The sequence below is a fragment of the Macrotis lagotis genome, chromosome 5 (assembly GCF_037893015.1).
Source record: "Macrotis lagotis isolate mMagLag1 chromosome 5, bilby.v1.9.chrom.fasta, whole genome shotgun sequence".
Taxonomy (NCBI): domain Eukaryota; kingdom Metazoa; phylum Chordata; class Mammalia; order Peramelemorphia; family Peramelidae; genus Macrotis; species Macrotis lagotis.
The window spans coordinates 192,637,984-192,662,493 of record NC_133662.1 but is presented as its reverse complement, the minus strand read 5'-3'; the positions used below and the strand labels follow the sequence as shown (position 1 = coordinate 192,662,493).

At 39.8% G+C, this 24,510-nt stretch overlaps 1 protein-coding gene across 3 annotated transcripts in view; it reads left to right on the top strand.

The window, feature by feature from the left end:
• Window positions 1–24,510, top strand: part of BCAR3 (BCAR3 adaptor protein, NSP family member) — a 170,526-nt gene that overhangs the window by 132,640 nt on the left and 13,376 nt on the right. For all 3 annotated transcript variants that reach the window (XM_074188188.1, XM_074188189.1, XM_074188190.1), the window contains 4 exons: window positions 1,608–1,739; window positions 8,655–9,097; window positions 13,713–13,816; window positions 16,079–16,731. In XM_074188188.1, coding sequence (XP_074044289.1) covers window positions 1,608–1,739; window positions 8,655–9,097; window positions 13,713–13,816; window positions 16,079–16,731 — 1,332 coding nt within the window. The remainder of the gene's footprint in view (window positions 1–1,607; window positions 1,740–8,654; window positions 9,098–13,712; window positions 13,817–16,078; window positions 16,732–24,510) is intronic.

Sequence of the window (24,510 nt, the reverse complement as noted above, 5' to 3'; positions counted from 1 at the left end):
CTCTTTGGCAGCCTGGTGAAAACCTATGAATCTCTCTCAGAGTAGTGTTTTACAATGAGTAAAATAAAATACATAGGATTGCAAAGGAAACCAAGTCTATTGAAATATTATTATTAAAACAAGTTCATTGACCTGCATCTTAGAGAATTGCCCCCAAACACTGAAGGATTATGGCCTACCAAGGGTCACACAGCCAGTCTGTGTCAGAATTGGGACTTCCTGGCTCTGGGCCAATTCTCTATCCACTAAACCATGCCACTTATTATTAATTATTATTAATATTATTTCACATTTATGAGTGCTGAATAGTCAGCTTTGCAGAGCCTAGAAGTTAACTCCCCACACAGCCTGAGCAAGCCAAGACATGAGACTTTCCTTTCTATGAATTTCTACTTCTCATCTCCTCGCAGTCTGAGATGCCTCCTCTTGAATTGGTTCTGAAATATAGAGTGGCATGCATGGCAGGGGTGGGCAAGGATTCCAGGTGTAGGTTCTAGCAAGTTCTTGAGTGATGAAGAATGTGGGACCAGATTTGTGGGCCCAGGGAGTGGTTTGACTCCTGACTCAGATGCTCAGACCAGGTGATGTCTCCTCATTGGATCTCATTTTCCTCCCTCCTCTTCTTGTGAGCCCTCGGAGGGGTTTAATTTTTGTGTCTGGCCTTCTGTTCTTAGTCTGTAGGAAGTACTTAAGGAACGTTCCTGCAGTTTGAACAATTCTACAAACCTTTCCAAACTTAAAAATATTTGTTTTTTAGAAATGTAATAGTTCTGATTCTGGTGAACCAATGGTGAACTTTTTTCCTTTAGAGTCCTGAAATCTGTTGCACTAGGATTTTAGAACATTCACATCTAACAAAATTCCAAATTTGGATCTAAACATTCCAAATGATCGAGGATTCAGAGCTAGGCCAGGAAATACTGTCCTCTCACATTTAAAATATTTTACTTCTGCCAACATGAAGCCAAAAGAGGACAGGGGATAAGTCAAGGGTGGTGGGGGGAGAGACATTCAAAAATCTAGACAGAGAAATGTACCTTTCTTCATCCTTGATGGAGAGCTGGAATGAATTTCAGAAATCATCTAGACCAATCACCTCATTTCATAGATGGGGAAACTGAGGCCTATGGAAGGTAGGTGATTGGCTCAAAGTTACTCAGGTAAGAAGGCATAGAGATTGAATTTGATCTCAGATCTTCTGATAAAGTCCCATTCTGTTTCCTCCTCTGGTATCATCATGAGGTAAAATGAGAAAATGACAGAGTCCTTAAGAGAACATGCTAGGCAGGTCCCCTGTGCCCCTCCTGCTGGGCTCCAGATTATCAGAGGCACCTGCCACCTTTGTTGATTGAAGCAGGGAGCTTGGCAGGACTCCCTGCCATGTTCCCCATGCAGAGATGACATTTTTATGACATATTAGCAGTTGGTGGAATGAAAGGTCACCATGGATGACCGCTCTTATCTGAGTTCCTCAAACTGAATTAGAGTTCTGACAAGTGCTAGCTTGGCTATCAAAGCGGGTGGTGGCCAGCCCTTGCACTATAACTTGCTGTGTGGGATGAGTGGTCCAGGGAAAGCCAAGTCACTGCTGGTGTCTTTTATTGCAGTTCTCAAAGGAAAGACATATTATGGACAGGACCCCCGAGAAGTTGCTCAAGAAGGAACTGGAGGAAGAGCTGCAACTCAGTGGCGAAGACTTACGCAGCCATGCCTGGTATCACGGACGCATTCCCCGACAGGTATGCCTTGTTCCCAGAGTCCTCTTGTCACTCTGGCTCTTTCTTCACTTTAGAGCAAATAGAGAAGGTAGACTTTCCCAGGAAAATGCCAGCTGAACCCCTTCAAACTACTCCATTCTGAGACCTTGTAAGGTGCTCCTGTGTGGTTAAAACAAAAGAGATTCCAACTCAACAATCTGCATCATGTGCAATGTACAGTTTACTTAACACACCCTTTTCTATAAAGGAACCCATAGGGAAATATTGGGGTCAAAAATCCAAAGTCCATTTCAGTTTTAGCTCATTCTGAGAGCTTAGTAAACAGAGCCTGAAATATAATTAAAAACAGCAAGTTTTAAAATTTTTTTCAATTCATATGTATCTATGTACACATAATGCACAAATATTTTATGTCTATTTATATGTGCATAGATACATGTGCACATGTGTAAATAAATATAAATATATAATGATAGTGATACAGATCAAAATGTCTATCTCTATAGATATCACATAAAGATAGATGTAGATATCTGTATCTATCTTTATCCATCTATTGAGATATCTACATAGATAAAAATAGTTATAGTTATCGCTATGAAGGAAAAAATACAGATCTCTACATAGATAAAGGTAAAAATAGATACAGATATCTACATAAAGACATATATCTCTAAAGATGAATTAAAGACATAGATATCTACATAAAGATACAGATATCTATAGTTAGAGATGCATAGAAATATATATATATATATGTGCATTCAGCACTGAAGCTTAAAAAATATATATTGTAGACATTTTAGCACACTATCAAAGATGCTACTTTAAAGTAGTAAAAAACCAGTAGTTACTTCACTTGAACCAATGAGTAGTCTTGAAGGACTCGTCTACATTTTTTATATTCTGTGACCTGCAAATTTCCATGCCACAAACATCACAAAAGTTACTTAATGATGTTAAACTCTTCATTATTCAGAATTATGTATATAGAATTATAGGATCATAGATTTATAGCTGGAAGGGATCTTGCAGGTTATTTACCAAGTCAAATCCCTCATTTTACAGATGAGAAATCAGAACAGTTAATAAGTGACATATCCAAGGTCACATGTTAATAAGTATTGGAGACAAGATTTGAACTTGGGCTTTTCTCACTCAAGCCCAGTGCTCACTCCCCTATACCACCTAAACTGAATACCTCAATATGATGTTCATTAATGGTGATCTTAAGGCACCATGTCAATTGGAAATGCCTTTTGGCTAACTCATGGGCAGCTAGCTGGTGCCCAGAATCAAGAAGACCTGAATTTAAATGTGTGACCCTGGGGCAATCACTTGACCTCTTTTTGCCTCAGTTTCCTTAGAAGCTACAGAAGAAAATGACAAAGCACTTCATGGTTTTTTTTTTACCAAGAAAAACCTCAAAAACAAAGCGTTGGATAGGACTGAAATGACTTCAACAACAACAACTTTGACTAGTACAGGAAAAAAATGATTGTACAGAATCTCAGAGCTGGAAGGGACCTCAGTCAGCCAGCAAGCATTTATTAAGGACTTTCTGTATGCAAGCAATGCACTGAGGATACTGGGGTCTTTACCCTCGAGCAATTCAACATTCCAGTGGGAGATGGGAATAGATAGGTGGATAGGATGGATTGGATGGATGGATGGATGGATGGATGGATGGATGGATGGATGGATGGATGGATAGAAGGAAACATTATGTACAAAATAACATACAGCACTAAGTGGAAGGTAACACCAGAGGAAAGGCATTAACAATGGAAGAGGACCAGGGACTTCTGCAGATGGTGGAATTTGAACTCAGTTTTGGAGGAAGCCAGGGAATCTAGGAGATAGAGGTGAAAAGAAGATTGAAAAAAACGTAGAGAGCATTCCATTTAAGAAGGGAAGTTTCTCACTTCTTTCCTGTCTGTACTTCTTTGGGACTTCTCTGACTTTTCCACCATACCTCTTGTCTAGTTCCTTCACAGTCCTGCCCGAACCCACTACCTCTAGCTTTTGGAAGCTCCATGAAAAGACACAGTAAGCATTTAATAAATGCTTATTAATTGACTGGCATGGGAGTTAGCCAGTGGCAAGGCACAAGTTTTAGGACATGGGGTGTCTTGTCGGAGGAAGAGCAAGGCCAGGGTAGTTGGAGAGGAGCTTGAGTAAGGGAATAAAATGTAAAAACTAAGGGTCAAATTGTGAAGGGTTTTTAAAAAGCCTTTAAAAAACTGTTTTATACTTGATCCTGGAAGTAATAGGGAACAGAGTTTATTGAGTAGTGGTGGAGGAGGGGTGGGGGGAGAGTCAGGTCTAAGATTTAAGAAGATCGCTTTGGCAGCTGAGTAGATTATAACTAAGAGTGGAGAGAATCTTAAGGCAGGGAGAGCAACCAGAGAGAATAGATGGAAGCATTTATAAAATGCTTCCTAGAAGAGCTATTATAGTTGTCCAGGTATAAGTTGATGAGGGCCTGCACCAAGCTGTTTAAGTGGAGAAAAAGGTAGGGGTGTGTGTGTGTGTGTGTGTGTGTGTGTGTGTGTGTATACATACATACATATATGCACATACAAGAGATGATGGGATGATAGGATAAGACCTGATAAAAATTTGGTTACATGTAATATTGTAAGGGTAATCAATCTTGAATAACTCAGTTGCTTTGATCAAGACAATGATTCAAGATAATTCCAAAGGTCTCACAATGAGATAATTGATGGAAGTATGAGTACAGACTGAGTATAGTACTTTTTTTAACTTTATTTTTCTTGGGGGTTTTTTGTCTGTTTACTTTGACATTATGGCTAATATAGAAATATATTTTGCAAGAATTTTCATGTATAATCAACATCAAACTGCTTGCCTTTTTGAGAGGAGAGGGATGAGATGAAGAAAGAGACTTTGGAACTCAATTTAAAAAAAAAGAATGTTAAAAGTTTTTTACATGAAATTGGGAAATATTTAATGAGATAAATACAAACATAAAGGGAGGAGACTGGCTATATGGAAATCTCTGACTTCATTTGATAATCCCCCAAAACCTATTATTTTTAAGTTTATTATTCAGAGTATCAGGGAATCGGGGTCCTCTATATTTCTGAATCTGCTGCTAACACTGTTTGTTGATAACTCTGAGTAAGTCATTTAAACCCTCTAGTCCTCAGTTTTCTAATCTGTAGGATTAGGGAATTCAGTACTGGGATAGCATTGGAACACTTGCAGATCCCATATTCTGAACCTCAAAGATCCAAAAAAATACTGTGAGCACTGGGATCCAGGACTGGACTAACCAACCATTTCACCCAAAAGCACAGCAGGGGTAGAGCTTCAGATGTCAGTAAACCAAGGGAGACCAGTTTATTAACTTATTGTCAATCACAAGGAGACTGGAGTAACTATAACAATTGCAAAAAAAAAAAGAATCAAAGGGAGAAAAGAGGATTTTCCACAAAGACTATAATATTTAAATATCTAGGAGGAGGAGAAAAAGAGAATAACTTCAAATTATTGAGAAAGTAGAAGAAAATGAAGGTATCAGGAATAGCAAAATTGGAAAATGAGTCAAGAAAAGATAAGAACCACTGCAATTTCTGAAAACCATGATAAATGAAAACTGCCCACATTTATTGAACTTAGAGGACAAAGGGGTGGCTAGGTGGCGCAGTGAATAGAGCACTGGCCCTGGAGTCAGGAGTACCTGAGTTCAAATCTGGTCTCAAACACTTAATAATTATCTAGCTGTGTGGCCTTGGGCAAGCCACTTAACCCCATTGCCTTGCAAAGACCTAAAAAAAAAGAAAGAAAGAAAAGAAATAAGAAATCAGAGTACAAAAGGAAAATAAAAGATTCTACCCATCACCTTCTGAAAGAAAGAAATAAACAGAAATCTTGGAAATGTAATAGCCAAAACATGTCACAGGCAAAGTATCACAAAGTTTAGAAATAGTATAATTACCAGACAACCAGTCAGAATCACATAAAAGAGAGGAGAACTTGGAACACATAAGAAAGAAGGGGGCAGCTAGGTGGTGCATTGCATAGAACACTGGCCCTGGAGTCAGGAGTAGCTGGGTTCAAATCCGGTCTCAGACATTTATTAATTACCTAGCTGTGTGTGGCCTTGGGCAAGCCACTTAACCCCATTTGCCTTGCAAAAACCTTAAAAAAAAAAAAACAAAGAAAAAACAAAGACCTAGAAAGGTAAATTTATTTGAGCAGCTAGAAGGAGCTGTATGATGTGTTTCTCCAGACCACAAATATCTTTAATGAATATTTACATAAATAATTTTTGTAAAAAAATAGACTCAGAGATTGGTTGGTTTTATTCTAAAAGTTTGAAGAGGAGAAAGAAAAGAAAAGGAAGAGGATAAAAAATTTAGTAATATAGAAAGGATGAATTAAGAGTAGAACCTGTTCTTTCTCAAAAGTGAAGTGTGTGAGAACATATAGAAACATGGAGGAAGCAAGTGAGAGGGCATCAAATGAATATCACTCTTCTCTGAAATGAATAAAGAAAGGTTGTACATGCATATGCATACTCTCAGATTGGTGTAGAAATAAATCAAATTCTTTCAATAATTAGTGGTAAGAGAAATAAAAATCAAAACAAAGCTGGGGCTTAACCCCATACTGAAAACTGGCAAAGCTAACAAAAGATGGGAAGAGTTAGTCTTGGAAGGGTTGTGGGAAAATAGGAGCATTAATGCATTGTGATTCAATATAACCATTTTGGAAAGTAATTAGGAATTATGCAAATAAAATGACTAAAATATCTATAGTCTTTGACTCAGAAATATAGGCTTATATTTACAACTATACTTTGTGATAAAAAAAAGAATTGGAAATAAAGAAAATGTTCATTAATTAAAAAATGGCTGGGATAGGTGGATGGTACAGTGGATAGAGTTCCAGACCTGGAATCAGGAAAAAACTGAGTTCAAATCTGACCTCAGATATTTCCTAACTGTGTGACCTTGGTTAAGTTACTTAACCCCATTTGCCTCTTTCCTTATCTACAAAATGAATTGAAGAAGGAAATGGCAAATCACTCCAGAATCTCTGCCAAGAAAACCCCAAATGGGTTCACAAAGAGTTGAACTTGACTGAAAATTGACTGAAGAACAACAATAATACAAATTGTGGCACATGAATGTCATGAAATATTACTTTTGATAGGAAATGATGAATGGGATAAATTCAGAGAAGCATGGAAAGGGTGAAGTTAACAGTCAAGAAAACAATGTAGGCGATGACCACAACATACAAAGTGACCATAATAATGTAATTGGAAAAAAACAGTCAAACAAGGCAAAAGTGTAATTAACAACAACAAAAAAAGAGCATGGCTCAAAAGAAGAGAGATGAGAAGACCCTCTCAACTTACTTCTTTGAAGAGGTGGGAGGCCCACAAGTATTGTACATTGCACATTTTCTCAGACCTTATGTATTGATCAATTATGCTTTTTTTTCTCTTTTTTTGTCTTTAAAAGATACTATTTGTTACGGTTTGGCTGTCAGTGTTGGGGAGGAATACTAAGGGGAACTGTTTAAAAAGAGACTGATAAATTCATTCTAAAAAATACATTAAACTCAACAGAGAAACAAGTAGGGAATTAGAAGGAGGTAGAACTAGGGGTAAAAAGGAAGGAAAATAGGGGCAGCTAGGTGGCACAGTGGATAGAGCACCAGCCCTGGAGTCAGGAGTACCTGAGTTCAAATCCAGCCTCAGACACTTATTAATTACCTAGCTGTGTGGCCTTGGACAAGCCACTTAACCCCATTTGCCTTGCAAAATCCTAAAAAAAAAAAAAAGAGAGAGAGAGAGGAAAATAATAGTGGAAAGGAAATAGTTTCAGGAAAACAATTTCTTCATCCTGAAAGGAATAGGGTGAGACAAATGACTGCAGAAAATCCTGGGTAGTATGAACAGGATGAAATAATGATAATCAAGAGAACTATTTATACCAGGACAATAGCAATGTAAAGAAAAACAATTTTGAAGGACTTAAGAACTCTGATCAGTGAAATGACCAAGCTTATCTTCAGGAAACTGAATGCTAGCAAAAAAGGTGCAGAAGGAGACATATTTATGGACATAGTTGCGAGACATATATTTGGAAATGCATTCAGTTGCTTGAGTTGCCTTATATGTTAAACAAAGATTTCTTTTTTTCTTTCAGTTGTGAATAGAGGACGACAGGGGTTACAGGTTAGAAGGTGGGGTCAACAACAGAGATGCCCCCAAATAGGTCAATGTAACATTTTTAAAAATGCACAGAAAAGAAGGAAGCACATAGAGGCAAAACAACTTTGAAAGTAATATGTTGAATTTATTTTATATAGTTTTTGTTATATTTTTTCTTCTCCGTAAGCAAGCAGTTTGAAATTACAATTTCACAGTTTGATATATACTTCACTTTTTGTGTTCTGTTGATTATTTGGAAATGTTCTCTTTGGGGGATGATCAAACTGAAAAAATAAAATTACTTTTACAAAAAAAGAAAATTATTATGATCTATATGGTAAATCTCTTTTATCTAGATTGTTTGTTTAGCTAAAATACCCCTAGATATTCCATGACCATGGTAGATAAAACTGGAAGTACATTTACAGATACTGGGAAAGTCAAGAGACCTTGGGGAGCAGAGAATGACAAGGAGGTAGACAATTTTGCTGATGATACATATAAAACATAAATCTTGACAGGAAAAGTTATCAGATAACATTTCCTCCATGTTCTATCCCCCAAAATTTATTTGCCAAATATAATATGAATTTTATATTCTATTAATCTGTCATATTGAAAAAAAATGGAAAGCACAGTAGAAAATTTTAACCTCACCAGAAGTTATGTGGAGTAGTTAATGATAATAATATGCTAAGTAAGAGTGACTCTTCTCTTTCTCATGTGTCTTTATCCTCAAGGTATCAGAGAGTCTCGTACAGCGAGATGGAGACTTCTTGGTGCGGGATTCTCTCTCTAGTCCCGGAAATTTCGTCTTGACCTGTCAGTGGAAGAATACAGCCCAACATTTCAAGATTAGTAAGACAATTCTCCGGCTCAATGAAGCCTACTGCCGTATCCAGTATCAGTTTGATCAGGAAAGTTTTGACACCATCCCAGGCTTGGTCAGATGCTACGTGGGGAATCGTAGGCCAATATCCCAGCAGAGTGGAGCTATTATTTTTCAGCCCATCAACAGGACTGTACCACTGAGATGCCTGGAGGAGAAATACGGCACTTCTCCTACCCGGTCAAGAGAATACAGCCTCTCAGAGGGAAAACTAGAAACTACAAAAAGACTGAGCCTCAATATGTGCAATGTGCCATCTCGAGAACAGAGTTTGACCAGAGGAAATCTTCTAAGGTAAGTTCATTCAAATCAACCCTATAGAGATTAAGAGCCTAAGTGGCTATTTTAGGAACTGAGTAGCATGTGAAAAAGTATGAGATGTTCAGTGTCTAGCATTGGGAATATGGACCCAAGAAAATTCCTAGAAAATTCCCTCCACTCGAGGAGCTTAAGATTCTGTTGGGATAAAAATACATACATACATAGATCATGGGGCTTAAAGGGACCTCATGGGCCCTCTCATTCAATCCATTCATTTTATAAATGTGTAAATGTGTAAACTGGAGACTAATGATATAAAGGTCACATAGGTTGTCTAGGTCTGAGCTGGGATTTCAATACAGGTTTTTGTCTCAGAGCCTGAATTTTTTACACTATACTAATAAAGATAAGTTTGCATATATAAAATGATTATAAAGAGAACCTTTAAAAATTGAGGGGATTTAAGAATTAACACTCCCAGCTTAGAAGCATCTAGATGTGGATGGGTAAAAAGTAAAAAAAAAAAAGTAAAAACATGTCCTGAGTTGGGTCTTTCAAGGGAGAGGCATGGCATGAATAAAATAAAATACAGGTTCCATAGTAGTGTGGGTGGTGAGCCAGTTTGGATCTATGAAGATCTGGGTAGAGGGGATGGTGAACTGGCCTTGGATCCATGAAAATCTGGGTTCAAGTCCCATCTCTTATAGATGCCAGCTGTGGGATGCTGGGGGAGTCATAAAGCACAGAGAAGGTGCCAGTTTGTGTTTCTTAGGAGTTTTCTTTTCCAGGAATTTCCTTTACCAGTGAAAACTCAAGGGCAGTACCTGTTCTAGTCCTAATCTTCTGGTAACTAGGGTGGTGCAGTGAACACAGAGCCAGGCCTGGAATCAGTAAGAACCAAGTTCCAATCCAGCCTCAGACACTTACTTGCTGTGAGACCCTGGGCAAATCACTTAACCCTGTTTGCCTCAGTTTCCTCATATGTCAAAGGATCTGGAAAAGGAACTGACTGGCAAATCACTCCAATACCTTTGCTAATAAAAAATCTCATATGGTGTCATGAAAAGTCAGATTATGACCGAAATAATGATTGAACATACAATCTTCTGACAGTGTATAGCAGAATGGTGAGGAAGAAAAAGAGCTTATAGACAAACCAGTCTCCCCTACATATCTCACTGATTTGCCCAGTCTCAGAGCATCCTGTGCGCTTTCCTATCTTTAGTCTTTGTTCATACAATACCACCTCCTGTAATGCCCGGCCCAACCCTGTCCAAATAGCCAAATCCTACCTATCCTTTAAAACTCAGACCAAATCTCATCTTCTATAAAGCCACTGAGGAATACTTCTGGCTAGAAGCATATCTCCTTTTGGTAATAAGGCTGGTGAAAGAGGTGGAAATGGAAAGGTGCTAGGAAGGAAGACTCAGTAGGACTCGATGACAACTGGTTATGAAAGAGAAATCAAGTGGCTAAGAATACCAGAGATGTGGATACTGACATTAATCATTATTGGATAATTAAGTAGTTTTGAAGTATACTAAATTAAAGAGAATAGGTTGTAGAAAAGAAACACTAGACAGCTGGAAATTTGGGACTTGAATCCAGAAGAATAATAAGGGAATGGTGTACAAATAGGTAAGGACTAAACTTTGGGGGGTTTTGGTGGGGAGGAAGACGACCTGATAGCAAAATAGTTTTTGAGCTTGAGGGGATATGAGTGGTCATCTAGATCATTATACAGATGAGAAAATTGGATGAAGTTGGTTGTCCCAAGGTCACATAAAAAATGGGCAGAGCTGGGATTCAGACCTAAGTTTTATGATTCCAGAGACAGTATCCTTTTCACTGTGCAATATTGCCTCTTAAAAGAGAAAAGAAGGGAATAGAGTATGAGAAGAAGAAAAGCAACTGCATCAAATTCATGTTCTCCACCCCATAGTCAAGTATTGGTTGGCCCAGCTATATTATCTTTTAGTTGAATAATACTGGCCTTACTGGAAATTAAAGAAATCTTGAATTTATCATCTGCTCTCTTTAGAAGAGATGGACTGACTTTTTCAAAGTTCCACTGCTGTTCAATTTTTTTTTTTAAATCCTAGTTCATGATTGCTAGTCTTATTTTCTTCCTTTACATCAATCCATTCAAATGACTCTCTTCAAGGGAAAATTTCATCAAAGATGAAAACTATGTAGCAAGAATTCTGAGAATGGATTTGAATGGCAAAAGGGAATTGTATAGTTAGATAATAGCTTCATGTGAGACCTGAGACCTAGTTAGGCACAGTCAACAAGTTTGAGTATTTGTGTTTGATGCAGGGAAAATTGAGATTGAGAAATTAACCTCCCATCAGTCACAGTAAATTTGCTGAACAGAGATGAAGATGAATCACAAAATCAGCATGGAAGAGTCGGAACGCACATTGGAGGACTATCGAGGTCCATCCATACCTGAGCAAGAATAGATCCCAAGATTGGCCATCAAGATTTTGCTTAAAAACCTCTAGGGAGGGCAAATCCATTACCTCCTCAGTCCCGTCCCCATTGCAATAACATGAGGGAGTTTATCTTACATTAAACCATAATCTTCCTTTCTGTGAGGACCATCCATTTCTCCTTGTTTTGCCTACTGGGCCAAGTAGAATAAATGTAATTTCTCTTTCATATGATAACCTTTCAGATATTGAAATGTAGCTCCTTTCATCTCTATACCCTCCTGCCCAATTCATCTTTTTTCAAGCCAAATATCTTCAATTTTTTTCAACTGATCCTTAGATGACATGAACTCAGCAACCTTTGCCCTCCTTTAGGCTTCCTCCAGGTTATCCATATCCTTCTTAATTCATGATGTCCAGAACTAAACATGACAGCCCCAAAGTGGTCTGACTAGGGCAGAGGATACAGCAGGACTCCCACCTCCCTTACCCTGGACACTGACTAGGGTGTTAGAATAGCTTTTTAGATTGTATTATTATATTGTGGACTAATACTGAGCTTGAAATCCATGAAAACCACCAGATCTTTATTAGATTACAAGTATTTTAAGCTACTCCTCCCCCTAGGTTCTAATTTTCACTCTACTATTTATAATGGATAGGCAAAGTCCTATAAACTCCAGAATTCAGTTTCCTTGTAAAATAGAAGGGTGCTATGCTAGTCTGTAAGATCCTTTGTAACTCTCAATTCTGTGATCTTAGGAATAAGGTATTGGGGGTGTGTATCTTTGTGTCTGTGTGTGGTTTGGGTAGGAATAGCAAATCTGAAGGCATTTGAAGCCGGTACATTAAATTCCCCATGTTGACCTATTGCCAGGGAGTAAACCACAGACTCCAGATGGTGCCCAAGAGTTCCTCCACTTCATCCTCCCTGGCAGCCCACAGCATGTGACGGTATCCAGAGCCAGTGATTGGCATTTCTGATGTCGTCAGGTTACATTCCAGCCCGTTCCGGGACAGGACAGGACGGCAGGGCTCAGCAGTCCTGCCTGCAGCGATTGCTCCAGAGTTAGAGTATCACTTTACTGAAACTATTTCCCTTTGGAGATTACTCTCTGCCCCCCACTTATCATTGAGGGGTTGCTGGTTTCGAGGAATGCCTTTCTTGTTGAAGGGTTGGGGACTTTTTTTTATTTTGAAGCTAACAAAGGTAGGGAAAAAAAGAACTTCCCTCCTCCTTTCTGAGAGTTCCAGGCCACAGTTCAGGAATGCTCAGAGCTGGTGGCGTTCAATTACAACTTGGCCAGGAGCAGCCTTGCAAAATGCAGTTTCGCAGTCCCTCTTTTGATTTAAGAGGGATTTTTCCCCGATTCGTGGAAAATGAGGAAGCCAAGGTGGCATTGTTCCTAGAGCCCTTGTGGAACCATTCAACAGAAATTGCATGGCCTTTTGTCATCTAGTGTATGGGGGCAAAGAGCAGTGATTCTGGAGGAAGAGGATCTGGGTTCAAATTTGGCCTCTGATGCCTCAGTTTCTTCTCTATGAGATGATAAAGGGCCTTGGATGTTCTAACTCATAGTTCCAATGAACCAATATTGGTATCAGAGTGTCATGGTTTAAGGGAAAAAAAATCTTCCCCATGCTCTCTCCCTTGGAAATCTGAGGAGTCTCCTGTCAGCAAGGGTAAGCAAACCAGGGAGGTTTCTACCATGACGTTTACTGGTATCTCTGGGATACTCAAATTTGCACTGAAAAGGAAATGGCCCAGCAACAGCTTTGAAACCCGTAACTCGGTGGTAGTGGTTGTTGACACATGGAAACTGCTGTGAAAATTGCACGTTAGTTAAAACGAGTCATCTGCCCTAAGTCTGCAAGTAATTTTAGGCTTTGTTGAAATGGCACTTAGTTGTTAGTTTGATTTTCCTGGGAGTGTCCCGAAACTTCCTCCTCCTCCCCATCACCCTCAGCCCCATTCAACAGGAAGGGCCAGGTTGGATGAGCCAACACCATTGTCCCGTCTTCCCTGGGATTAAGGAACTAAAAAGTAATGTGGACTCATTGGGCACTTGTCATTCTTTTCATCCTTTTCTCTTTCAGATCAGCAGATTTCACCCTGCTAGCCATGGTGCTGTTCTCAAAAAATTATGGTGCTACTCAATTTTTGTTTTTTTCATTTGTGACATTTTTCTACCTTCTTTTGTGTCTCTCTTCAGAAATAAAGAAAAAAGTGGAAGCCAGCCTGCTTGCCTGGATCACATGCAAGATAAAAGATCCTTGTCTCTCAAGGCCCATCAGTCAGAAAGCTACCTGCCAATCGGTATGTCCTCAGGAATCCAGACACAACAGGAGCTGGGATTCAGTCTTGCCCTTCCCATCCCCGATGTCTTTTCTTTTTTTTTTTTTTGCTGACAAATAGAAATGATGATAACAATGGGAAAGGAAGGAATTAGCATTCATAACGTGCCAGCTAGGGGCCAGGCTTTACCAATTATTATCTCATCCAAATTTCACAACAACCCCATGAGGTCACTGCTATTATTATCCCCATTTTATAAAAGAGGAAACTGAGGTAAATAGAGGCTAAGTGATTTGTTCAGGGTCAATACACATAGTGGATACCTGAGGTTGGATTTGAACTCGAAGTCTTCCCAACTCCTGGTCTGGCACTCTACCCACTGGTGCCATCAGTTGCCTCTAAGTAATTGTATTTAAATATTAGCATTTTGGTTTAAGTGAATATTTTTTATGTACCCACTACATGCGAGGTGATGTGTTTGAAGGTTTATGAAGCATTATCTTTACAACTACCCCCCAAAGAAGTAGGGAGAAGATCTCTTTTACATCTGTGTGCAGATTCAAGGGATTTGCTGTTGGTTTTAATCACAGTGGGATTTAAACCCAGTTTTCTGCCCTTTCCACTCCATAGTGTTATATCTGCACGGCATAAGGATGAACATTTTTAGACTGATGTCTCATGGCCCTTCAGTTTCTCACAGTTCCCCTTTTCCCCCCTCCACTAGTTTTTATTTTTATGTTATCATTCTTAAGAAGCAAAGACCAGAAAGTGTTTAAAAAGGGGTTGGACTTAGGAGCATTTGGGAGAACTTCTGCCATTCCTCCTTGGTCTGAGGACAGGACCCCCCATACTATAAGTTCTTCCTTCCTTTTCTGTGAAACCCCTTTCCTGTCACTGTCTCTTTGGAAGTTGCACAACAACTATCTGGATTGGAAGCATGGGCGCACTGTAGCATGGTGGACAAACCTGCCTCAAACAATACTCACTTAACCTCTCTGATTCTCAGTATCCTCACCTACAAAATGAGAACCATGATGACAAGGCTATTGTGAGGCTAATTGAGTAGGATAATTAATAGATGTAGAGTGCTTTGAATATGGTCAAGTGGAATCTGAGTGTGCATTGCATTATTATTCTTTTGGTGTGGTGATATAAGAAACAGGAGAAAATGCAGTAGGCAGTAGGTGGTTAATGGACTTGGCATCAGTTAGATCTGATTTTGAAACCTGCCTTTGTGGGATACTGGGCAAATCGCATTACCTTCCAGGTTCCGCTTCCTAATTTGTAAATTGGGGTTAAGGTAAATAACAGCATCCACTTCAGAGGGTGGTTATGAGATTCAGATGAGATATGTTTTTTGCCAAACTTCTATACAAGGCTTTAAGTTGTTAGCCGCAATAGTGAATAGAACACAACCAAACTTTCCCAAACTGAATTCTCCTCAGCCTATGACTCCCTTTTAGCTTCTCTTCTCCAAGCCCTTCTTGTTGTGTGGCTAGGCTTGGAGGGTGACTGAGAGCCCTGATACCAAGGGCTTACAAGCTTTTTTCTCTTTAGGAATATATACAGATCACCTTCAATTCATATATTCCATATTAGAATCCAGTCCCAACATATTAGCTCCAATTTGTAAATTAGTCTCTACTGGATTAATCCCATGCAAAGTACAAATGGAATATTGATAAAAGGATTCCCAGATGATTAGGAAATAGCTGACAACAGGCATTCACATTAGGGGATGCTCTGCCCACCCCCACCCCCAGAAATGGGACATTCATTGAAACATGACTTCTCCCAATGGATATGAGGTTTTATAACAGGGAGTCTCTGGAAATGAACATGGAAATGTAAATAAAGCACAATCCATAGATTTAGGATCATTATACAAACTATCAAATGAAGTAACTGAAGTTATCTGCAGTTTGCCCAGGATGAGAATTTGGGAATTTTTTTTTTTTTTGGTTTGGTTATTTGGAGTTATTGGTAAGGCAATGGAGTTAAGTGATTTGCCCAAGGTCACACAGGCAATTATCAAGTGTCTGAGGCCAGATTTAAACTCAGGTACTCCTGATTCCAGGGTTGGCACTCTATCCACTGCACCAGCTAGGTAATTATTAAGTGTCTGAGTTAGATCTATCCTGAACTCAGATCTTTTTACCTAGAGTTTCATATGTCATACTTATATGTCATACTCTCATGTTGAGTTTACTAGGAAGGGGGAGGTGGCTTTTTTCTTTCTTTTCATAATACTTGGCTCTTGTGACCCTCCTTTTGTATTCCTAGGTTCTAAGCTGCCACCCCCTTCCTCTGGAGCAGACCCAAGCCCCTGTCCAACTTCCCCAGTGTTCAGGACAGGCAGCGAGCCAACCCTTAGCCCCACAGTGGTGCGGAGGGTGTCCTTGGAAGCCCAGGTCCCTGGAGAAGCCTTGCGAGGATCGGACAGTCAACTGTATCCCAAACCTCCCCCTAAGCCCAGCAAAGTGCCTTTCCTAAAGCCACCCCAGTCTCCTTCCACTTGGCACAACTCAGAGGCAAACTATTGTGAACTCAATCCTGCCTTTCCCCCTGGCTTCTGTGGGACAAAGCAGGCTCTGTGTCCCCAGAGGGGCTGTGGGGAGCCTCTAACAGCCAAGGAGAACGGGGCCCTCTCCCATCGCAACTCTGGCACCAACTATCTGATCCTGGACGACGATACTCCGAGGCCTTCTCAGGCTCTGTTGGCCGCCCAGATGGAGAAGGGCCAGAAGGGAGGCGGGGTGTTTGTGGCACCCTTTCTGGAGACAGTCTCTTCATTCAGGCCCAATGATTTTGAATCCAAACTCCTTCCTCCTGAAAACAAGCCTCTGGAAACATCGATGTTGAAACGGGCCAAGGAGCTGTTCACCAATAATGATCCCAAGGTCATCGCCAAGCACATGCTTAAGATGGACTGCAAGGTAAATACTCGCATCTTTTGAAACAGTAAGGGGGGGAAAACACAGAAAAAAATGACCTTTCTATCTTTTCACTTATCCACACCTTGCTTATGAGAAGTTTCTGAGATGGCTGAAGATGCCATTGAGTGGGGGTGGGAGGCCAGAGCGGTCATTCCCTCCTGGACTTCAACCCAGACGCTTCTTCTGGCAGATTGATAGAAGAGTCCAGGGCTGAGACTGGACAAGTATATACCTCTTGTGGTCTTAGGAAATGAACCTTGGAAGTCTCCTTTGCTGACTGGTAGTTCATTTTGTAGATTTTTTTTTTAGAGCTGAACAACAACAAGGAATCCTTAACTTTTGTTGCATCACAGATCCTTTTGGCATTCTGGTGGTGCCTATGAACTCCTCAGAATGATGTTTTTAAATGCATGAAACACATCAGATTACCAAAAAAACCTAATTACATTAAAATAGTTATCAAAGTATACATTATTTTAAATACACACGAGCTAGGTACCTCCTCTCAGAAGCCCTTTCTGCTCTCTCCATCAGCCTTTTGCCCTGTGTATCTCAAATGCACTTTGTACTTGTGCTTCTCTCAACAGCTTTCTCTATTATTTCATAGTCATACCTGTACCTATAGACTATAATAAGTTCCCTTGCATCTTACTCAATTGTTGGTATTGGATCCTGTGCCCAGCTTATTGTGTTTGTTTAATTGAACTGCGTCATTCAGAAAGGGCATTTCTAGGAAGTTTGTGTCTCAAGCCAGCTTGAGCCCAACCCTGCTCCCAATGGTCATCTCTAGATAAAGAAACTGGTAACTGAATTGCTATGCAGACCATTCAAAAAACTGGACCTATTTATGGCCCAATGTGTCAAATGTCACACTAATATAAATTTCTAAAAGTTACCTTTCCCTTTCTGGGATTATTATTCATTGCCACCATGGAGATTAGCATCTATGGCAGTCCCCGTCATGGGATGGGAATAGAGGGACAGCCAGCAACCCAGGATCCCTAGGCAACATGAACAATATAAGGACCTTGGAGTTTGTTTGTTTTATGCTTGCTGTTATTTTTGTCTTAGTTGATCTGTTTTTTATTGGTACATACTCTGCCAGTGAAAACTGGTACTGAGACCCCAAGCAAGGATGCTGGTTTGGGAACAGAATGGAATTCCTAGCATGGAAGCCACTGCCTCCCAATTTTGGGCCTTCTGTTTGTGTGTGTGTGTGTGTGTGTGTTTATGTTTTGTCTTATTTTGTTTTTTAATTGCTCAACCCTGTAAGGTTGCCGGTGTCACTTGTGAATGAAAGATGCTTACTGTCTTTGGTCAGATTGTGAGAAGAGTAGGGTTGAGGCATTAAATAATAGGAACTGACATTATGGCACATTGGAGTTTGCAAAGCAGAAGTCTACACTAGCATTTGAAGCAGCAGTTACGGGTAACATTGGCCTCATTTGTTCAGATGTGGCTCAGACCTCAATGACAAGGAACAAGATTTGAACTGGGTCTTCCTGACTCCAGATCCAACACTTTAGATCACAACTGAGATTTGCCCCACATATGGTTTATTGCAAAGCCTTAGCTATTATTACTGATGATCAATTTTGGTCAATTTGTGAGTAAAAATTTTGCTTGGACTGCTGGGAGGTTAAATAGGGGGGATGTAGGGGTGGGAGAAGTGCTACACTGATATTAATATTATTGTTGTCATCTTGAGTTTTTCATATCTCATGAATGGCATTATAGGATCAAGACTATATAATGTGCTCCCCCTCATCTAGCTAAGAACCTCCCTGTAGGAGCTATAAGAGGGAAGGACAATTCCTTCTTCAGGGGACTGTCAGCAGGTGAGGTGTAACACCATTGTTACCTTATACAACATGTTCAAGAGCCAGGTGGAGAGATTGAAAGCATCTTGCCATCTTGAAGCAAAGACTAAACCACCTCTTCTTCCTTTTTCTGGTATGTCTTCTCCTGTCTGTACCTCTTGGCAACATCTTATCTGCCAGTTTTATATATGGAACACATAGGGAAGGAGCCTATCTAATTTGTGCATCACTTTGATGGGATAGTGATGAGAGTTACGGCTGAGGTGGTGGCCATGGTTACCATGGTCTCTATTCTTGGCTGATGCAGAGCCAGGCTTGCTTCTAAGTCATTTCTTCTTATGAGATGTCCAAGAACACTGGGAGGCATGGTCAATCCTCCCAGTTGTGTCTTTGCCATTTTATATCACCACAGAGCTCATTCATTCTCTAGACATGTATTAAGTTCAGGCGCCCAGGGGTCTCTGCTTCTCTTCCCTGGCACAATTCACTATTAATCCCCCTTGCCCTTGTGTTGGAAATTTCCTTTGAAATGAAAGGATTGCTTTTTTTCCTCCCCCCCCCCCTTCCCCTCAAAAGCAGAGTACAATTTCAGAAAGAGAAAAGAGGCAGAGCAGAAAGCAGCCCAAGTGGAAAGGTGAACCCTGGGAACATCTGGACCCCACATGGTGCCTTTCCCAGATCCTGTCCTTTCCCTTTCCTCTATTCATTCTCATATTTTCATAGCCACAAGAGACCAAGGGGTCATCTAGTCCAATCTCTCATGAAGATGAGGAAACCTAGTCTAGAGGAGAAGTTATGTGACCTGTCTATAATAATACTGGTAATAAGTGACAGAGGGGAGACTTGAACCTAGGGCCTCTGAATCTGAACCCTAAGTTCTTTTTTAGCATACCAGGATACTTAAGAAGTTCTCTTACCTATTGAGAGGCAAGGGCTTTATAAATAAAAGTCCTAAATTACATTGTTTGCACAATGGGTAACATATTAATGACCATTAAGCAGAGAGAATGAATGATAATGACTATAAAGGGAAATAAATTCTTAATTCTTCATCGGTTTATAATTAAACCTTCTCTAGCTTCTTGGATAAATGGCCATCCTCTCTTTTCTTAGAGACCTCGTGTCAGGGGGACAAGCTGGCTCCCAAGGCAGGCCATTCCAGTTTTGGTGAGCTCAGCAAATTTTTCCTTATACTAAGCCTAACTACATAAGCCTTTCTGAAACTGATGCCAATTAGAGCTATTGCAATATTTTAAGATGTTTTGTGTTCTTCACTTATACCCTTATGTTGAGTGCAAGAAAGTAGCAGTGGCCGAGACCATTTACCAACTAAATTTCTATCTTGAATGTTGCTTCCTAGAACAGGACAAAAAAATGTTTGAAAATTGTAACTGCCTTGATGTAATTAAATCTATCAAATATCATTATTGAGCTCCTGCTTTGTGCTGGTCACCAAAGACTGAAAAATGATAAACATGACCTTAGATTAACTAATTTTTCAAGGCTTTAGATTCCTTTATTTGTAGAATAGGGGATGTAGATTTCTAATGTTCTTATATGTTGAAATATATGTTAAAAAATCCTCTAATGCAAAATGGGAATTAAATACATAGGAAAAATCAGATTGTCCAAAAGGTTCTGAAAAAGGGGTCACTTGGGGCTATCAAGGATTAGAAAAAACTTTATGGAGGAGGCACTAGGATTGGTTTTTGAAGATCAGAATGTCAATGATTCATGGTGGGTTGGAGGAAAACCCATTCCAGGCCTAGGGCAGGATGAGACTAGCTAGAAACAGTACAGATAATCAATCAACCAATCAGTGAGCACCTACAGATGTGTATCTATTGTGCTAGACCCTGGGAGGATATAAATCACAAAATGGTGGAGATTGTTCTCACAAAGATTTTATTGGAGATGGTGAGATCTATGAGTATATTCTGGTTATCTGGGCTATAAGTGGTGGGAATCAGAAAAAAAAATTTCTCAAATGGAAGGTAGTGTGCAATCTGAATGCTGAAAGGATGGATTTTGTAAGCTAGAGTTGAGAACAGAAAAGATCTCAAGCAAGGGAGACAGCTGATGTGAGATGCAAGAAGGTCCGTTTAGTTGGACCCTAGAGAAGTGAGTAATGTATAATAAATCTGGAAAGTTCTATTGGGGTCAGGTGGTAAAGGGCTTTAAAATCCAAACAGAAGAATTTGTAGCTTAGAAGCAGAGAGAGATCAATTCAAAGAGCACTAGAGTAGTCTAGGTGAGATGGTAGTGGTCTGAATTAAGTTGGTGGGTGTAAGAGTGATATGAAAAGGATAGATGAGGTGAGGTGCCACAGGTTTTGAGCATCAGATTGATACAATAGATCATTAAAAAGAAAATTTGGGCAAGCTGTGAACAATAGACTGGAATAGGAAGAAAGAAGAGGCAGGGAAACCTATTAAGGGCCATTACAATATTGGATCATTTATGATAATAATCCAAGTAAGAGGTGATGAAGGACAAGGAGGGTGATAGTAAAAAAACAGAGACAGATGTAAGAGATTTTTAGGACTTGCCTGCTGATAGGATGTGGGGAGGTAGGATGAGGAGACCAGAACTACTTTGAGGTTTTGAGCATAGGTGACTAGGGGAGTGATGGGGAAGTCAAGAAGAAAAGGCTGATTTGAGAGGTGAGATGAAAAATTCTTTTTCAGATGTGTTGAGTTTGAAATGTTAGTTATCTATTTGGAAATGTCCAACAGACAGCTGGAAATAGGAGACAACTTCAAGAGTCATCTGTAAAGAAGTCTTGGGAGTGGCTAAGAGGAGGGGTAAGGGTGGAGCCCTGGGGTAGAAGCAATGTTTGAATCCTCCTTTTAGGGAACCGGAGAATGAAAACCCAGCAATGAAAATAGAGGAGGATCTGTCAGGAAAATGAGACATGGCAACATCTTGTAAGCCAAGGGAAAAGAGGGGAGCAAATAGGGACAGTGGGGGGGGGTAGTCAACAATGTCAAATGTTTCAACTCTGGGACAGCCGGCATCCTATGTATTATGATCCACTAGACTGACAGCCTTTCAGGCTTCACCTATATGAATATTTTTATGCCAATTGAAGACTAAATATACTTTGTGCCAATTAGAAATATGTGCATTCACAAAAAGTCTTTATGATTAGGGCTTCTGTGCATCTGGTCTCTTCCCAGTCCTCCAGTATCTACAATTTAATCTTGCCTAGACACCTGGATCTTGTTCTTGTCATTTATTTCAATCTTGTCTTATTCTTCGTGGCCCTATTTGGGTTTTTCTTGACAGAGATACCAGAGAAGAAAATGGTAAAGCTCATTTTACAGATTTTATAGCTCATTTTACAGGCAAAGAGGGTTAAATGACTTGCCCAGGGTCACCCAGCAAGCCTCTACACGCAGATTTGATCTTATGACAAGTTCTAGGCCCAGTGCTCTATCCACTGTGTCACCTAGCTGCTCAGATCTTGTTTTGTAAAACCTTTAAAAGTCTACCCTATTCTCTTCCCTTCCCTCCAAGTGACTAACCCCTCAGGGGACACATTCACAGGATTAATCATTCAAGAGTAGCTTAGGGTAAAAGAACTAGAACCTGCTACAAACAGAATACAAAAACTTCTTTTAGGATCAAATATGGATGTTATTCTCTCAGAGAAGTCAGTAGTACTTTGAGGCTGACTGTGAGCATTGGTTCTAATGACTTCAATTTTTTAAGTTTCATTTCTACTTCAATTAAATCCAATTCAACAGGTATTTTTTAGGGCACTTTGTTAGCCACTAAAACTAAAAGTTAGAGTTCTTGCCCTCAAAACACTTACTGCCAGGGTGGCTGGCTAGGTGGTGCAGTGGATAGAGCATCAGCCCTGGAGTCAGGAGTCCCTGAGTTCAAATAAGCCTCAGACACTTAATAATTACCTAGCTGTGTGGCCTTGGGCAAGCCACTTAACGCCATTTGCCTTGCAAAAACCTAAAAACAAACAAACACTGGGACTCTTGGAATCCAGGACTCATTTGCATAAAACAATTCTTCATCAATCCTCCAGATCTAAGTGAGGAGCTTGAAGAAGCATCCTAGATTTTTGATTTCCAAATTTTAGAAATAATACTCTCTCTTTCTCCTGGTTCTGGGCCCCCTTCTCTACTTCATTTGGTGATCTCATCAGCTCCCATGAATTTAATAATCATCTCTATGCTGATGATTCTGAAGACGGCCTATCCTGCCCTAACATTTCTGCTGATCTCCAAATTCACATTTCTAATCACCTTTCAAATATCTTGACCTGGATGACAGCATTCTCAAAACAGAACTCATTACAATTTCTGCTAAACCTTTCCTCCACCTGAAAAATATCCCTGCTACCATCCCCATCCTTGACTTTACACAGTCTCCAACCTTTCCATATCCAATGTGCTGTCAGCATCTTGTCAATTTTGCATCTGCATCATCTTCTCTCTCTTGATATAGCCAAGAGACAAGTTCTCATCACTTCATGCTCATCTACTACCACACAGCCTGCTGGCGGTTCCTCCACCTCAAGTCTCTCCCAACTCGATTCTGTCCTCCATTCAGGCACTGCTAATTTTTCTATAGAGAAGGTCTGACCATGTCACCTCCACTCTGTAAACTCCTGTATCTTTCTTTCACTTTTAGAATCAGATATAAAATGGCAATCAAGCCCTTCATAACCTAGGCCCCTCTTCATTTCCTTTCCAATCTTATTTCCTGCTGCCTTCTCTTTGGTTCAGTGACACTTGTCTCTTGGCTGTCCCAAGGACTAGATGCATCTCTAGGCATTTTCTCTGGCTTGCCCCACCCCCACCCCCCCAAAGCTTCAAGGTTCTTCTCATCTTCACCTACTGCCTTCCCTGGCTTCCTTCAAATTGCAACCAAAATCCCATCATCTCCAGCAAGTCTTTCACAATCTCTCTTAATTCTAGTGCTTTATTGCCTGTTTTGTCTTGTATATCTCTGCCCATCTTTGTTGTCTTTCCCCCATTGGGTTGGGAGCTCCTTTGGTCAGAGTCTGTCTTTTGCCTCTTTTTGTATCCTTAATACTAGTATTTTCTATTTGTCAGGCCCTATTGTAGACTGGAGACACAATGGCAAAAAATGAAATAATTTCAAGGAGATTACCAAGCCTATGATCTTGCCTTTATGCTGGTTAAAAACGTGTATTTTGTGTGTCTGTCTATATATATATATACAAAGGTATTAGATATAAATAAAATATTTATACATCTATGTATATACATATGCATATAGGATCTGTATTTATATATACTACATAATAACATATCATTTAAGTAGTATAATGCTTTATAAATCATGTTACCTTTTTAATTAAATGAACTGTTTTATTACTGTTACAGTCTTTGGGGATATTGCAAAATATTTAGGAAAAGGGAGGTTGGTGAGGGATGGGCAGAACCTATAAAAAAATTTTGCTGACACCCCTATACATAAATGGCCTTTTCTCTCCCATAAGCATCCTTTTAACCTATTTCTTCAACACCAACACGATGGGGGAAAAAAAACAACAAAATAATTTCCAGTTGTGGGGAGTGGTAATTGATGTTTGAAAAATGCCATTGAAGTATTTAAGTATTATTTTTCCAGTCCTGACGCCAGAGAGTATAATTAGTTTTTCAAAGGAACAGCAGTGATTTCTCAAGTGCCTGAAACTTCTTTCAGATGCACTTTCTAATTGGAGGACTGTAGCTCCTTGTTTGCTCTGCCTTTTTAAACCTTTGCCCCTTCCTGCTGTCAGATGAGTTGATCTGAGGTAGGTCTCTGCCTTGTGATTGTCTTTCACTTCTCTCCCCCAGGGAGAAAATCCACTTCCCTGGCTTTCAATGACACATCAGAATTCACTGTTCCACCAATTTCAGGCAGCTTCTTACTTACTTTACAGATGGGTCGGTGGGGCCTCACAGATGAACTGATTTTTAACTTTATATCT